Genomic DNA, 16,284 nt, shown 5'->3' with positions numbered 1-16,284 from the left:
TGGGATACTGGAAAGGTATCTTTTGAGTTCGTCAAATGCGAGCTGGCATTCCGGGTTCCACTCAAACCCTTTGCTTTTCATTGCCTTGAAGAAGGGCAAGCAACGGTCTGCTGATTTAGACATAAAATGACTCAGAGCGGCTATTCTGTCGTTTAATCTCTAAATCTCTTTTACTTTTCGGGGTGGTCTCATATCTAGGATGGATTTTATCTTGTCTAGGTTGGCCTCAACACCACGCCAGTTGACGATGTACCCTAGGAGTTTACCAGAGGTGACACCGAAGACACACTTGTTTGGGTTTAGTTTCATGCTAAATTGACACATAATTTGAAAGACGGAATGCAAGTCTTGTATTAATTCATGCGAAAACGGTGTCTTGACGACCATGTCTTCTACATAGTACTCTATCTTTGTGCCAATTAAGGATTGAAACAGCTTATTCACAAGCCTTTGAAAGGTTGCCCCATCATTTTTTAGTCCGAAGGGCATAACCTTGTAGTAGTACAGGCCGAACTCGGTTATGAAGGCGGTTTTTTTCTCGTCGGACGGGTCCATCCTGATTTGGTTGTAGCCCGAGTAGGCATCCAGGAAGCTTAGCAACTCGTGTCCCAAGGTCACATCCACTAGGCAGTCAATCCTGGGGAGGGGAAAGCAATCTTTTGGGCAAGCTCAGTTTAGGTCGGTGTAGTTGATGCACATGCACCACTTGTCGTTTGTGTTTTTTACCAGAATGGGGTTGGCTACCTAGCTCGGGTAATGAACTTACCTTATGAAGTCTGCTGCGAGGAGCTTCTCGACCTCCTCATCGACCGCCCTCCAGCTTTCTGGGGCTAAGTTGCGTTTCTTCTATCTAATGGGTCTAACTATAGGGTCAATACTGAGCTTGTGAGTTATGAGCTTAGGGTCTATGCCGGGCATTTCCGCCGCAGACCAAGCGAAAACATCTAAGTTATTGAGTAATAAGTGTACCAGTTCGAATGGCAAGGGTTCCTCCAGGGATGCTCCGACCTGAAGTGATTTGGCGGGGTCTTCTACCGAGACAGAGATAGGAATAGTTTCCTCCGTTGGTGCAGCTCACTCCTCGTTCTATTCCACCGGTCGCTCCAGTTTGAGGTCGCCAGTTACCTTGGCTTTTCCCTTGAGGGCAGCGACGTAGCACTTGTGGGACTCGAACTGGTCGCCCCGTACTACCCCAATGCTGAAGTCCATTGGGAACTTTATGGCCAAATATTAAGTAGACACCACGACCTTTAAAGCATGGGTGATTGGCCGACCTACTATGGCATTGTAGGGGGAGGGGGTCGCAACCACCAAAAAATCGTGACTAAGTCTTACCGTACTAGGCCACGTGCCGACTTCCATGGATACTGTGACCTTTCTCAGGGGTCTGACTTCTTCTCCATTGAAGCCGACCAACGGGGTGTTCGTAGGTTTCAAGTCATTCTCTCGGAACTGGAGTTTGTCGAAGGCTGCTTTAAAAAGAATGTCTGTCGAACTGCCGGAGTCAACGAGTATGCATCGGACTTTGAAGTCGTTGATCTTTACCTTTATGACAAGTGCATCATCGTGGGGGTAGTGGACTCGCGTGCATCGTCTTTGGTGAAGAATATGGGGTCTTCCATCCTAGGCCACTTTGGGGAATTTTGTTCTTCTCTGGCGGCCTCCCAGGTTGATTCCCGAGTTGCTGCTGAGGTGCATCCTGCTACGATCCATCCTCCAATGATCACGTGGATTGTTCCCCGAACTGGTCTTTCCTCCGGGGGCTGCTTCTGCGGTTCGGTTGGTCGACTGCTGGACTCGGGAGCATCTCTGTTGTGCTCTCCCTACCGACCTGTCTTATTACTATTATTGTTATTATTATTATGCTGTACAAAATTTCTTAGGTACCCGCGACAGATAAGTTCTTCTATCTTGTCGCGGAGATTATTACAATGTCCGGTGCTATGGCCGTGGTCTCTATGAAAACTGAAGTACAAGTTTTTATTCCTCTCGTTCGGGTTTCCCTTCAGACGAGGTGGCCATTTCGCGTACGGGGCGTCTTTGATCGTCATTAAGATCTCGGCCCACTTTGCATTTAAGGGCGTGTGGTCCGTCCGACCTGCTAAGGGAGCTCGAAACGGTTAGCTTGGCTTCATCCCCCGAGGTGGGTCTTTCTTTCTCCTGTCATCTGGGTTGGAGGGCTCGCCTTCCCTCTTCCTTTTTTCGATCCCGCTTTCAGTCCTTTGATTGATCTCCTCCTCTGTTCTTATGAATTTTTCCACAAGCTTGAGGAATTCAGCTACGGTCGCAGTCTGGTTGACTACCATGTGCCACTTGAACTCATTGTGTGTCACACCCCTCTTGGCTGTCGTGGGATGTACCGCGGTGTCTAGGCACGATATCTGTAAGCACGCGCCATTGAACCATTTGATATAGCCTCGGATGGATTCACCTTCCCTCTGGACTATCCCGAGGAGACTCTCCTCGGTTCGGGGACATTGCTTGCTAGTAACAAAGTGTGCGGTGAAGACTTGCACAAACTGGGTCCAGCTCCTTATTGACCCGGGGGCCAGGTTCCTGTACCAGGTGTGGGCAACTCCTCTGAAGGTGGTGGTGAAGGCCACGCACATGCAAGACTCGCTGGCCCTTGCCAGGTGCATCTGGGACTAGAAAGCATCGACATGGTCACTGGAGTCAAAGGACCCATCATATTTGTCTAGTGGGGGGAGTTTGAAGTCCTTGGGCATGGGAACAACGAGGAGTTCTGATGACAGGGGGGAAGGGATTGAAAGAATAGGAGCAACCTTTACCTCATCCGAGCTTTCTTCTTCTTTACCTCGGAGCTCGGGCAAGACGCGGGTGGTAGTTCGACGACTTTGTTGGCACCTCCGCTGATGCTTGGAAGGCCTGGTATTGGCACTGTTGGCCTCGGTGTTGCCAAGCTCAATGGGTCTGAACTGCTGGTGGTAGTCCATAGCTAGGACGCCGAATTGGTTCTCTGCGAGTGGGAGACCAAACTTAGAGTGCCAAGGTGCCAACTTGATTGGCTGGGAGGTTCCTGATCTACCGACGAAATGCGAGGCAGGGGTAGTTAGTCTTTCCCTCCTGCTCAGGGATGAGGCCTGGCTTCTGGAGGGGTTCTACAGTTGAGAAGCTTCCCCTCAGCGAAGGCGCCCGCCCTGAGGAGAGGGCTTGACCGGCTTGATAGCAGGGTGCCGAGGTGGGAGCTGTGGTTGGTTTAGAGGTAGTTGGGGGAACTGCTGTTGGTAGTGATACTGAGAAATGTGGTGTAGTACTTGCTACTGATGGAGTTGATGTTGCTGGAACTGTTGCATTTGGGCTTGCATGGCCCGCATGCATTGCATCAAGTCATCAAGCTGATTCTGGCTGGTCGCCATAGGGACAACGGTTGGTTTGACGAAGGTTGTCTCGATAGGGAGGGGAAGGGGAACACTCATAGGGGCCACCATGCTTGACGCATTGAGACTAGGGATTCCATCCGTCGAGAAGGGGACGGTGAATTGTCCGATGCATATAGTGGTGGCTGAAGGTGTTCCCCTACAGCATTCAAGTCGGCGTTGTGCCTATTGCTGCTGGAGGAAGCCATGGAAGCTAAGGTTTCTTTGAGAGAGAGAGAATTAAACGTTAGGGGAGGCTTTTTGAAGTCTTCCCACAGACGACACTAAATGATGATGCGCAATCCGATCAGTCATAGCTACCAGTCACCTTGCCTTTGACAGAGCTGGAGATGCCCGAAACAAGGAAGAAACTAGAGATTTACGGGGAGGAATCCAGTAGGCCACTCCGAAACTCAAGTTATTACTCTTGAGGAGGCAAGGAAAACAATGGGTTTCAAGACTAGAGAGCACAAAAATCACATACCTCCTTCTTTGGGGGAAGGGAGCCTTTTATAATCACCCTGGTACACTCACTCCCATACCTCTACCAGATTGGGTATCATCACCTCTGCCAAATCGGGTGTCATCACCTCTGCCAAATGCCAGTTCGACTATCATAACCTCTGCCAGGTGCCAGTTCGGGTGTCATAACCATCACTGTCTTCCTTGTCAGGGCCATCTCTGCCATGCCTGAGATGGTGGTGGCAGGTGGTCGTTGGAGGGCGACTGTCATGTGTCGGACCCCTAATCAGTCAAGTGCACTGCCTCTGTGTACGGGCTTCCTTGGCGTCAAGTACGGTTTTTCAGTCAGGCGACTTGGAGCCGAAGTGGTGTGCGAGGTGAAGTCTTGAGTTCAAATAGAAGTGTGGCCCAAACTGCCCTGAGGTGGGTTAGCTCGGGTTTTTGCCCTTCGCGCTCCTTGTAAGGCTCAGAGCCTCTAAGGGAGAGCTCGGGTTCTTCCCTGGGGAGCTCGGGTCATGGGTTCCTTTTTTGGGGGAGCTCGGGGCTCCTTTTCTTGGAGCTCGGGTTGTGGGCCCGCTGCCATGCTGAGCTGGCGCTCCTGCCAGGTCACTCTCGGTTGCTTCCACCTATCGCACGACCAAGGGGTCGGGCCAAACCTCCCTCCATCAACAAGTAAATTAGCCCATTGACTAAACTTTCCCCCTTCCACTTTAGGAAAAACAAACATGGCCTTAGCCTTACTTTAACAGAGAATTGAGGATGGCAATTTTGCCATCCTAGTGGGGTATCTGTACCGTATTAGGCTAAATCCTACCCTTTTTAATCTGCATAGTGTTGGAAAGCATATAAATTTTATGTACTAAGTGTTGAATTTAATAATATTTTGAACTTGATGTAAAGGATAATTGATATTTTATGTGTTTTATACATGTTTTACAAAACACTTCTGAACTTGCCCCATTGCAAAGGCTTTGAATTTTGACCATTGAACATGTAAGGCCATAGTGATATTTTATTTAGTTTAACTAGATAAGATGTCTGTTCATTGTGGAACCAATCATAATATTCCACAATAGTAATAAATTCATGGGCCCGTGCAGATTTCATGTATTTTATTACCGTCAATGGAAAATTATCATCGGTTCCACATCGTACTGAACATTCCGCTAATCCTTCTTCCGTGATATTGGGTTAGTCAATTCCAACTTTATAAACCAGATATAACCGAGCCTTGTTAGACTTAGCGCCCGTTTGGTGCATCCATTTGGGAAGATCTTTTGGTAGTTTTGACAATCAAAAGATGCATTGAGCTTTTGTATGAAGATCTGAGTAGCGTGAAGCACGTTTGGAAAATGCATGTCTTTCCGCGCGAGAATAAAACGCAGAAGATGCAAGAAGCTTCATTTGGAGCTTCCCAAAATCAACCCAAAATAGACTTTTTGAGTCTTTTTGGCATTCCGTCTTTTAACAACTAAATCTTTCATATGCCAAATGGAAATAGACTAAAAATTGATTTTTTCTGGCTTGTAAACAACTAAAAGACCACACGAAAAGATATGCCAAACGTGACAGCTTGTGTATACGAAAGATATTGTTCTTCCCTTTTTTCCTTGCATTCGTTCTTTACACTGAATAAGTATATATATACAGCCCTATTCTATCTTTCCTTGTTGTACACAAACTACCCCTAAGGTAAGAATTATCCCTTGGATTAAGGGATGACTAACTACGGTCATGATAAGAATTGTCCCTTGAATTAAGGGATATTCTTCTAGTTTGACATCTCACACCAATACTCCCCCTCACGTTGGCGCGTACAAATCTTGGATGCCCAACTTGCCAAGTGAGCTGTAGAAGTTTTTACTGGATACAATTTTTGTAAGTATATCTACTAGTTGGTCTTCAGACTTGACAAAAGGAAATCAAATGATCTTATCTTCGATATTTTGTTTGATGAAATTCCGGTCCACCTCCACATGCTTTGTTCGATCATGTTGGACAGGATTATGAGAGATATCTATGGCAGCCTTGTTATCACAGAATAGGTCCATCTCAGAGGTTGGGGAGAAACCGATTTCCATCATTAATCTTCTAAGCTAGAGAAGCTCGCAAAGACCTTTAGCCATTCCCCAAAACTCAACTTCAGCACTTGATAAGGCCACCATCTTTTGTTTTCTGCTTCTCCATGTAACAAGATTCCCACCGACAAATGTAAAGTACCCCGAGGTGGATTTTCTATCCAAGATATTTCTAGCCCAATCTGCGTCTATATTGCCTTCAATCTTTAGATGATTATTCTTTGAGAACATTAGTCATGATCTAGCAATATACCTTGCCTTGATCTAAGGTGTATTTCTGTTGAGACAGAAATATACCTTGCCTTGATCTAGCAACTTCAATTCCTAGAAAATATTTGAGCCTTCCCAAGTTCTTCATTTCAAACTCAGTTGCCAATTGCTTTTAAAGTGTTGTCATTTCTCCTGAATCATTTTTTGTGATAATCATGTCATCCACATATATTGTTAAGGTTGTTACCTTCCCTTGTCGGTGCTTTAGAAATAGTGTATGGTCTGAGTTGCTTTGTTGAAACCCATATTTCTTCATTGCAAGACTAAACCGCCCAAACCATACCCACGATGATTGTTTTAGTCCATATAGGGCTCGCTGTAGTTTACACACAACTTTGGTCTTGGAATTCGCTGTGTAACCAGGTGGGATGTCCATGTATACCTCCTCTTCAAGATCACCATGGAGGAAAGTGTTCTTTACATCGAACTGGTGCAGTGGCCAATCAAGGTTTGCTGCAAGAGATAATAAAACTCTTAACCATATTCAATTTGGTCATTGGTGAGAATGTCTCTTGATAATCTATGCCATGTGTCTGGGTATAATATTTCGCGACCAGCCTCACTTTGTATCTCTCGATCGACCCATCCACCTTGTATTTAATGGAAAATACCCACTTACACCTTACAAGTCTTTTCCCTTCGAGCAAGGTGACAAGAGTCCATGTTTTGTTCTTCAATAGTGCCTTCATTTCTTCCTGTATGGCCTGAGTTCATTTCGGGTTTGTCGAAGCTTCTTGAACACTGGTGGGAATATGATTTTAAGATAATTCTCGCACAAATGTTTTGAAAGGTTTGGAGAGTTTCTTTGTTGATACATAATTGGCAATTGGATACTTTGACCTCCGATTCTCAATATCTGGAGAATATCTATTTGGCGGTTTGCCACGATTATGCCTGAAAGGTAAAGTGTAACCAACAGAAGTATTCATATCATTAGAGCTTGAAGGTGTAGTAGAAGATTTTACCTCAGGAGTGTTCTCATTTGCTTCAGGAATATTCTCAGGAGATGGGTCTTCAGGTACTGTGGAGGTTGGGGTCTCTATTTCTGCTGGAAGTGGCGATGTAGATGTTTCTGGTGTTGTAGATGCTCTCTTGAAACTATATCAGTTGTAAAAGGTTCCTCATTCACCACCATTTCTGGTCTGGAGTGTTTCGTATTATCCACCATTTTTGTTGAAGCACTATTATTCAGCCAGTCGGGTAGAAACCAATTTTGTTCTTCAGTCTGACTCTCCCCCTGAAGAGAAGAATTGGATTCGGAAGGAGAGTAGAATGTTTCAGATTCCAAAAAAGTGACATCCATGGTAACATAGGTGTGTTGGGTGGCTAGATCATAACATCAGTATCCTTTCTGATGTAATGCATACCCTAAAAATAAGCATCGAATTTCACGTGGATCAAGTTTTATGTGTTGACTTTTATGCAGATGTACAAATGCCACACAACCAAAAACTCGATGTGGAATCATCAACACGGTTGGTAGAGAGACATGTGATGAAAGAACTTGTAATAGTGTCTTAGAATGTAAGACTCGTGATGGAATTTGGTTAAGGAGGTGCACAGCAGTAGCAACAGCATTAGCCCAATGTCGGTTAGGTACATGTGCTCAAAGTAACAAAGCACAAGCAGTTTCGAGTATGTGCCGATTCTTTCTCTCAGCAATGCCATTTTGCTGCGAAGTCTGTGGATATGAAGTCTCATGAAGTAGTCCATGAATCCGGAAATAATCTTGAAACCGTCGATTCATATATTCCCCACCGTTATTAGACCTGAGAACCTAAATTTTAGCTGAGAACTGAGTCTTCACCATCATATGAAAAGATTGAAATACAGTCAACACTTCATCTTTATGTTTCAGCAAATATAACCATGTCATGCGAGTGCAGTTATCAACAAAGATTACAAACCAACGAAACCCAGGCACCATAGTTACCAAGGATGGCCCCCACACATCCGAGTGAATTAAAGCAAATGGAACTTTACTTTTATTCATACTTAAAGGATAGATAGTTCTATGACTCTTCGCTAAGATGCAAGTGCTACATTGAAAATCACGAGGCTACATATCTGTAAATAAATATGGAAATAAATGTTTCATGTAACCAAATAAAGGATGTCCCAACCGGCGATGCCAGATCCAAATCTATTGCTTTTTGGTGTTACCTTGATGATGTGCATGATGTGCTTGACCCATACTAAGATCATCCATGTAGTAGAGCCCCCCCCCCCCCTCCTAGTACCACACCCAATTATCTCCTTGGTGAGAATATCCTGAAGAAGACAAAAAGTAGGATAGATGAGCACAACACAATTTAGATCAGTGGAAATTTGGCTAACATATAGTAATTTATGGGAGAGAGAGGGAACAAGCAAAGTGTTATTTAAGGATATTGCAGGTGACAAGGTCACAGTGCCTGCTCCTATGACTGGAGATACAACCCCATTGGCATTAGCAATTGTAGTCCGTCTTGGTGGTGAAGTTTTTGAAAAATCAGTAGCATCATAGGTCATGTGGTCAATAGCCCCCGAGTCAAGTATCCATGCATTGCTATCAACAGTGTTATGGGAAAGATTGTTCCTGAGTCTGAGAGGAGTACGTCTCCTTGTTACCTGAGGCTGTTACCATCGCAGCCTTACCACCAGTATTAGCCTTGTCTTGACATTTTCGAGCTTGGAGTTCATGCCACCAGTCGGTGTAGCCATGTAGTTTGAAGCAATTCTCCCGGGTATGTTTCGAGTTACCACAATGAGAACACTTAGTTCCATCAGAAGATGTTCATGATTTAGAGGACATACCAGATATTCCGTTGCTCAAAGAAAGAGAGCCCGTTGAGGATGAAGTAGGTTGTCCAGTTTTAACACTTTTGGAGGCCAAAACAGATCCTGGAGTTTCAGTATTATTACCGGTGATCATGACCTTTTGCCGAATAGCTTCCCTACGAACCTGTGCGTATGCTTATTCAACAGTGGGAAACGGATGCATTTAGAGTACATCTGCTCGAATCTTGTCAAGTCTGTCATCAAGGCCATCCAAGAAAATATATACTCTCTCTTCTTGAAGAATATTATTATAACGTTGAATATCTGCAACACACTCCATTGGATTTGGACAATGAAAATCAATTTCACGCCACAAACCTTGGAGATCATTATAATATTTTTCAAGAGATCCTCCAGACTGTCACAAGCGGGTCACATGGCGTCGGAGATCGTATACTTGCGAGGTATTACTGCCATCAAAGTAAGTAGTAGTAACAGAATCCCACACCATCTTTGATGAAAGGAATCGAATAAAGTTACTGATTAAGGATATGTCCATGGAGTTAATTAACCAGCCCTTGACAATAGCGTTGTTCGTGCGCCATCTCCAAAAGGTTGGGTCAGTTTGAGGAGGATGGGGAAGCTCGCCATTAATATATCCCAATTTGTCTTTGCCGAAGATATACATCTCAACAACTTAGGACCAAAGAGCATAGTTGGTGCCATCCACCTTGATGCCAATCGGAGCCGCGTGAGTCTCTGTAGTTGAGATCGGTCTGTGCAGGATTTCAACCATTCTGGTAGTCAATTCGGTGAGGGTAGGGTTGGATCGTTGTTCCCCAAAAGGATCTGATGTTTCTAAATCGGACATGGTTGTATCTGCTGAAAGGCGTCCTTGCTAATGGCGTCTCAGTGTCCAACAGACCCTGAGGTCATAGATTGGCTGGCCAAGCTTAAAGGTGCAGTATATGATGTGGAGGTCGTGGTGGATGATTTCGCTACAAAAACATCAGAACAAAGGTACGCAATAATCTTGCAAGAATAAAGGAGAAGAAGAGAGGACACTCACTCCTGCGTAGCTGCATCTGATGTTACTGGAAGGAATGAAGAGAAAGAGTATATAATAAAATTGTTGAAGATGCCACGACCCAAGAGGCCACCCAGGATAATGGAGAGAGGCTTCCCTTTTGGGTAATTTTCAAACCTCGTCTTCAGCATATACTCGATGTTATTCGGATTGGCTGTAATTGTGTTTTTGAGCAAATGGACATGGATGGTCTTGCTAGGAGACTTCTTGAGGAGATGGGTATACCGGTTGCAGAGATTGTCGAATTCAATCGACCAACTCGCAGTGAGATAACTTAATCATCCATCGTCTAGCAAGGAAAAGCAGTGGCGTCTGATGCAGTTTTCGTAATGAAGAAGCTTCTGAAGAGCACTGGGAAAGCGGCTTGGATTACAGGAACGACGTTTCTGATCTTGGTGGTTCCTATTAGGATCGAGAGCAGCAGATGAATGAGCTCGAAATGCAAAAGACAAGGTAGACGAATTGGTCACAGATCGATATGCTCTGATACCATAATAGCTTGTATATACAAAAGATATTGTTCTTCCCTTTTTTTCTTGCATTCGTTATTTACACTAATGAGTATATATATATCCAACTCTATTCAATCTTTCCTTGTGGTATACAAACTATCCCGGTAAGAATTATCCTTTGGATTAAGGAATGACTAACTACAGTCATGATAAGAATTGTCCCTTGAATTAAGGGATATTCTTCTAGTTTGACAGCTCACGCAATAAAACGGACCCTTAAAAGAGGCTGAAGTAATCACACTATTCCGCATGTTAGTGGGTGGGACAAAATCTGAACATTTGATGGAAATGGAGTCACGTGGCACAACTGATTAGGAGTCCCTTAACCTAGGATATTCTAGAGGCAGAGAGAGAGAGGGAAAGAGAGAGAGAACAAGTAGCCAAGTAGAAGTCTCTACAGTCTACACCCCTGGAATAGTGTTCGGTGTTGGCAAATTGCTATGGTGGGCCACGAGTGAAAGAGGTCTTATGTGGCGTATCATCACTCCATGAAAGCCATGGTGGCCATGAAAGAGGCGGGCATTATCAGATAAAGGGCTAATAGCTATGTGACATCATGGCTTAGGCAAATCCAATTAAGAGTGGGACCCCACTCAATTGACCCCCCTCTTATCTCAAGTAACAAGTGGAGGATGAGGAGGAAGGAACAACTTGCGGTAATTAAAGTAGAAAAGCTTGGAAATGATTTGAGTTGAGACACTGAAAAGCAGGTGAGATGGCCTTGAACAAGGAACCAAATTAAGCCGGCAACTTAAGATGCTCAGTTCTCACATATTCACCCACTTGCTGAGTAAGTATATCCGATAACTGATGTGCTCCCACCATCACCACCACTAATAAAAAGGAATTAAGCGACTAATTTATTCTTTTTCTTTTTGTGTGACCCGTGAGAGAGACTGAGAGAGAAGACTGAAGACTGAAGATTGGGAATTTATTAATTTCTTAGTCTTTGATGCACAAGGCATACGTGAAGGATAAAAAAAAAGAGTTGAGGACGGCTGAAAACCGAAAACACGAACGAAGCAGAATTGTCGTTCGTTCCATTTTTTTATTTTTTATTTTTTGAGGAAACTATTGGAACCACGCTAACGATGACGACATATCTCGGCCTCTCGGGTCCTGCTTGTCTCTATCTCTTTAGCAAAGTACGCTTTACCTGGAATACCAGTAACTTAAACGGTACCAGCCATGTTTCATAAATCATACATTCGAGTTTCCACGTGTCTAGATATAAACTCCCAGAAAAAGCAAGCCACGTGGCACGTTCTGAGGGCTTCGTGAGATTATGGGCTCATCAGAACCATCAAATCCATGGGCTTCGCAATAAGGCTTCCATCCTCGGTGCACTGCATCTCCTACAATTCAATTACCCATTGGAAGCTTATCCTTTTCCATCGGACGGTCAGAATCGTCAGTCGATTCAATGCATAATATAATATTGCTTAGCATGAAAGCATAACCACTAAAAAACACGCGCAAACGCCAAATGATCAAAGTCATAAAGTGGGGCGGGTCCACTTTCCGCAACTTGAGTAATGCCCTGACTCCTAACGACCGTCCAATGTCCAAACGCTCAATAGTACCCAAAACAGGAGATACCAACCCACTTCCTTACACGAGAAAAAAGCATTACACGCCGATGAATCGTCGCCGATGGCGGCTGGGCGAGTTCGGTTCGGAGAATTCGGACACCTCAACTTTTCTCTCGTCGAAGAAAACATTCCACGTGGAACAGCGGATACCCTCCGGTTTTTAACTTTTTCTTGCAAGTCGGCGGCCCCGCTGGACCCACGTTTCACCGTGGCCCGCCTTTCTGCTGCCACAGCAAAAATACAGTAACACTTCACAGAGAAAAGGAATGATACAATGTAACAGCAAAGACACAGATGAACGTGAATCTCGTTTATTCCATATTTTCATTCCATTTATAGACAAATCTATCATTGCGTAGTCATCCCTAGTCACAAAATATATTTACATTTAATCCACTATCAAAACTTAGGTATATATATTTTCCTTTTAGGTACCTGTAGATCAACCTAATTACTTTTAACTCCTTACATCCCTTTTTATTTTCTCTAATTTTCCAACTTTTTCAGTTTTTCTATTGTAGACTGTTTCTATATACAACAGAGAGAGAGAGAGAGTCTTCACATCAGGTCCCAACACCGGCTTCCTTAGTGCTGTTGGGCTCCCACAGAGTTAAGAGAAAGTGTGAAAGCCTAAAAGAGGGGTGCTACATTTTAGTATTTATAATTTACTGCGTATTCCTGGATATTTCAGTAATTAACTGATACTATCCTACTAATACTGTGTACTGACTAGTAATTCTAATATTCTATGATAAGTCCTCCGAAAGGGGCTCTGTGGGGAATTCCCTTTCTCCGCCTCGCAGTTCTGTAATTTGCGACCGTTGGTGGAGGTGTGGGAGGGGTGAAGCTCCGGACTTTGGACTTCTGGTGATCATGGCTGCTGCTACTGTACGAGTCTTCTGAGTCCGAGGCTGTCGCCGGCGATCGCTTCTTCTTCTGGAAGCTCTTGGAAGTTCCGACAATCTGGAAACCAATATGCAAACTATGCCAATTTAATTTTACATTTAATGGTTTAATCGAACAATGGGCGACAATAGGAAATTCTGATTCCTCGACTATTAAATAGATATCTCCCGGAATTTAATTGAAAGAAATGGTGTATTGTGGTGTTTACCTTGCAGCCAAGAGAACAGAATCGGAAGGCATCAAGGAGGCTCCGCTCGCAGACCTCGCAGGTGTTAGTTACCCCTTTGCCCGGCCTGGGCTGAGGACGTTCGTTCAAGAACACAACTCGGGCGCTGTTGATAATGTAGGTCTGAACACCGCTAATGTCCAAGACCTTCTGAATCTCAGAAACCCTAATCACGTCGTGGTAAGACGACCTTCGAATCTATAAAGAAGAACCGAGAAACCAGAGCACCCTCATCAAAAGCTAGCAATTTTATGGTGGGAGATAACAACGAAGACCCAATGAAGGTAAAATATTTAGGACATATATACGAAGAGAAGACAGAACTCCATCGAGATTACAACTCATAGATTCTATAAGTGACGAGATGTACCTGAATCGCTCTGTGGTCCTTGTGATAAGCCAGGCAAAGAGAACAGAGAGCCCCATTCATGCAATCCAAGCAATACATATTGCATTCACTCTTGTGGGAATCAGCATGGAGCTTGCATTGAACAAAGAAAGGAGTTTGGAGGAGAGGGCGCAACCATTGTGGCCACACGTTATCATCGTCTTCTGGACCTCCAGCTCCCTGATTCCATTGAAGAAGCAGAGCAAGTCAAGCAAACTACTAAACAAATCAACTGAAAAACCAAAGCAACAGCAATGACACTTCGACGTCATTAGTAGAAGAACAGGTATAATGATCATGTGCTTACCATGATTCTTCTGTTCTTGGGTTTGATTTCTTTGACCGTGGATTCTTGATTATCGAACGCCAGTTTGGAGATGCGGAATTGCAGATGCTCTGTTCAGTCTAAGATTTCAGAGAGAGAGAGAGGTGAGGAGAGCTGGAGAGGAAACTAGGAGAGAGATGGACAGATTGGTGTGAGGTCTCAAGGATTAGAGCGGGGAGAAGTGGTGGGAAGGGTTCTTGTAATGGTGGTAGATGGCGTCGGATGGTTTTGGTTTGGGGTCGTTCTTATCCGCTTAAAGTCATCACCCGAACCTAACTCCGAACCCAAACCTCAGATACGTTGATTGCAAGCAACCGACCTCTATGTTTCTTTCTTCCTACTTTCTTTTCTTAATCCTACCTCCTTATCGAATTATTAAATAATTACCGTCTTACGTTTTATTTTGGAATGAAAATTCAACCAAACCAAAAATTAACAGGAATATGAACCTACACTATAAGAGTGGGGCCCAGTATCTCTAAACTAAACAAAATGACCAAAATGACATCAATTCTTAATTTTTTTCGTTTGCGAGTAATTCAACCGATTAATACGGTCTCGGTCTGTTAGTAAACCATACCTGTAATTATGGTGGAGAGACAGCCTGATGAATCACAACCATTCAAATCAAACGAGGGCCCACACCAATAAAATCTGACACTGTTTGCTAAATTCAACATCATTAGATTGGACGGCTGCGGTTCATCTGTTGACTTGTTCACTACATAGAGATAGAGGTCATCTGTGTCACCGTCCTCTAACGTAACGCCCATGACCATTAAATGCTAGTTAAAACGACCCAATTTTATGTGACTGAGAGAATCTTTGAGCCCAAACCATGAAACCAGCCAAAAACAACGCCTTGGAATTTCCCGAACCAAGCCGGGTATGTGCAGCACACTGTTCTCTCCTATTTCCTGCATATGCCAACTTTTTTAGCGGCTATTGGTGTTATAAATACGACGTGTATAGAAAGTATAAAGTCTTGTTTGCTTTACACATTAAAGTTGAAATTCTTGACAAGTTTCTGCATTGACTCTCAGCTCACCATGAGAAATTTTAATGAAATAATTTCCTAACAACAATATTTATTTTATTGTAACGTGACCAAGAAAAAATAATTGCAGGTGTTTCTGGAATTTGGATCAATGATCAAGAAGAAATCAATGGTCCAAAGTTTCAGATTGAAAGCTATATATATTTTCTTGTATTTGAATCCAATGAGGCCTAAGGAATGTGTTTAAGCCGACCAAGAAGGATTGAATATGTATGGGTTTGGAATTACCAAATTTGATGGACAATTATTACTGAGTAAGCTAGCAGTAGATGGTTTTTGCCCAAGTTAGCTCACAGAATTTAGCTAAAGATGGATCTCTGATAATTTTTCATTTCCATATTTGAATTAAAAGTAAGGCTCCTTTGATTCGTGGGAATAAAAGTTTAGAATCCGAATTGAAATGAATTATTCTAATTACAATTGCTTGGTTGGACAGAATCAGAATTCTATTCTGATTTTTGGAGGAATGACATAAAACATTCTAATTCCAAATTATTTCAATTCCAACTGCAAACCAAACGAACCCCAACATAGATTACACCGGTCTTTAAACTGATTTTCCAATACAACAAAACACTGAGAAATTTGCTTGAATAGATATGATGGCTTTGATATTACTCAGAAAGGTAACTTGAAGCAACCCATGTGCCTGTTGACCCACCCTAATATATACATTAATTGATAAAAGAAAATATACGAAAAGAAAAGAAAGATTTCTTTTCAGTTGTTTTGTGGAGTGGGTTATTCAATGTTCACTCAACCTGGACCAACAAGGAGACATCAATTGACAAAGCAGGGATTCAACTAGGGTTTTTTATCACAGTAAAGACTAAAGAGGATCAAGATAATCCGATACTGGATTAGAAGGATGAGATGATAATGGCAATTTAGGATGTCGTCTATCGTTTTATTGTTAAAAAATTAAAATACCTGATACAGGCCTCATAGCATCCTTTATTTCCAGATAACGACTTCTAAGAGTTCTACATTTTTCACATGGAGCCAAAACAGATCAGTGTTTCCTAAGGTTTTCTGAGGAGCTGAACCTGCCGATAGAATCCAAAAATAAAGGGACAGGATTTGAGCTGAGTCCTGTTGAATATTTGGTTATTCGAGTTTGGTTTGTTGAAATTGTTAGACTTGAGCTCAAGCTTAATTCAAAGCTTGCAAGTTCAAACTGTTCTAATATCAATGAAAAATAATCTTTTTAACATAATTTTTAGAATAGATTAACTTTTTCTTTT

The 16,284-nt window shown here is 43.2% G+C and overlaps 1 protein-coding gene and 1 long non-coding RNA gene across 3 annotated transcripts; both read right to left on the bottom strand.

The window, feature by feature from the left end:
- Positions 1-8,154: 8,154 nt before the first annotated feature.
- Positions 8,155-10,565, bottom strand: LOC148848536 (uncharacterized). Its single transcript, XR_016100974.1, has 2 exons — positions 8,351-10,565; positions 8,155-8,254 (listed from the first exon to the last, which is right to left on the bottom strand). It is a non-coding gene; the product is annotated as an uncharacterized LOC148848536 (long non-coding RNA).
- Positions 10,566-12,433: 1,868 nt separating this feature from the next.
- Positions 12,434-14,401, bottom strand: LOC148848535 (protein RGF1 INDUCIBLE TRANSCRIPTION FACTOR 1-like). 2 transcript variants are annotated; one of them, XM_088950807.1, is made up of 4 exons: positions 13,966-14,401; positions 13,641-13,838; positions 13,253-13,468; positions 12,434-13,101 (listed from the first exon to the last, which is right to left on the bottom strand). In XM_088950807.1, the coding sequence occupies exons 1-4, from the start codon at positions 13,966-13,968 to the stop codon at positions 12,877-12,879; spliced, it is 642 nt and encodes a 213-aa protein (XP_088806933.1). In that variant the 5' UTR covers positions 13,969-14,401; the 3' UTR covers positions 12,434-12,876. The 2 variants fall into 2 exon arrangements, with proteins under 2 accessions (XP_088806933.1, XP_088806934.1); XM_088950808.1 differs by having other exon boundaries at positions 12,434-13,120; positions 13,966-14,332.
- Positions 14,402-16,284: the final 1,883 nt, after the last annotated feature.

Source organism: Nelumbo lutea, chromosome 6 (genome assembly GCF_056320005.1).
Source record: "Nelumbo lutea isolate HS-2025 chromosome 6, American lotus-T2T, whole genome shotgun sequence".
NCBI classification, from domain to species: Eukaryota; Viridiplantae; Streptophyta; class Magnoliopsida; order Proteales; family Nelumbonaceae; genus Nelumbo; species Nelumbo lutea.
The sequence above is the reverse complement of the archived record's forward strand: the minus strand, read 5'-3'. Positions and strand labels throughout refer to the sequence as shown.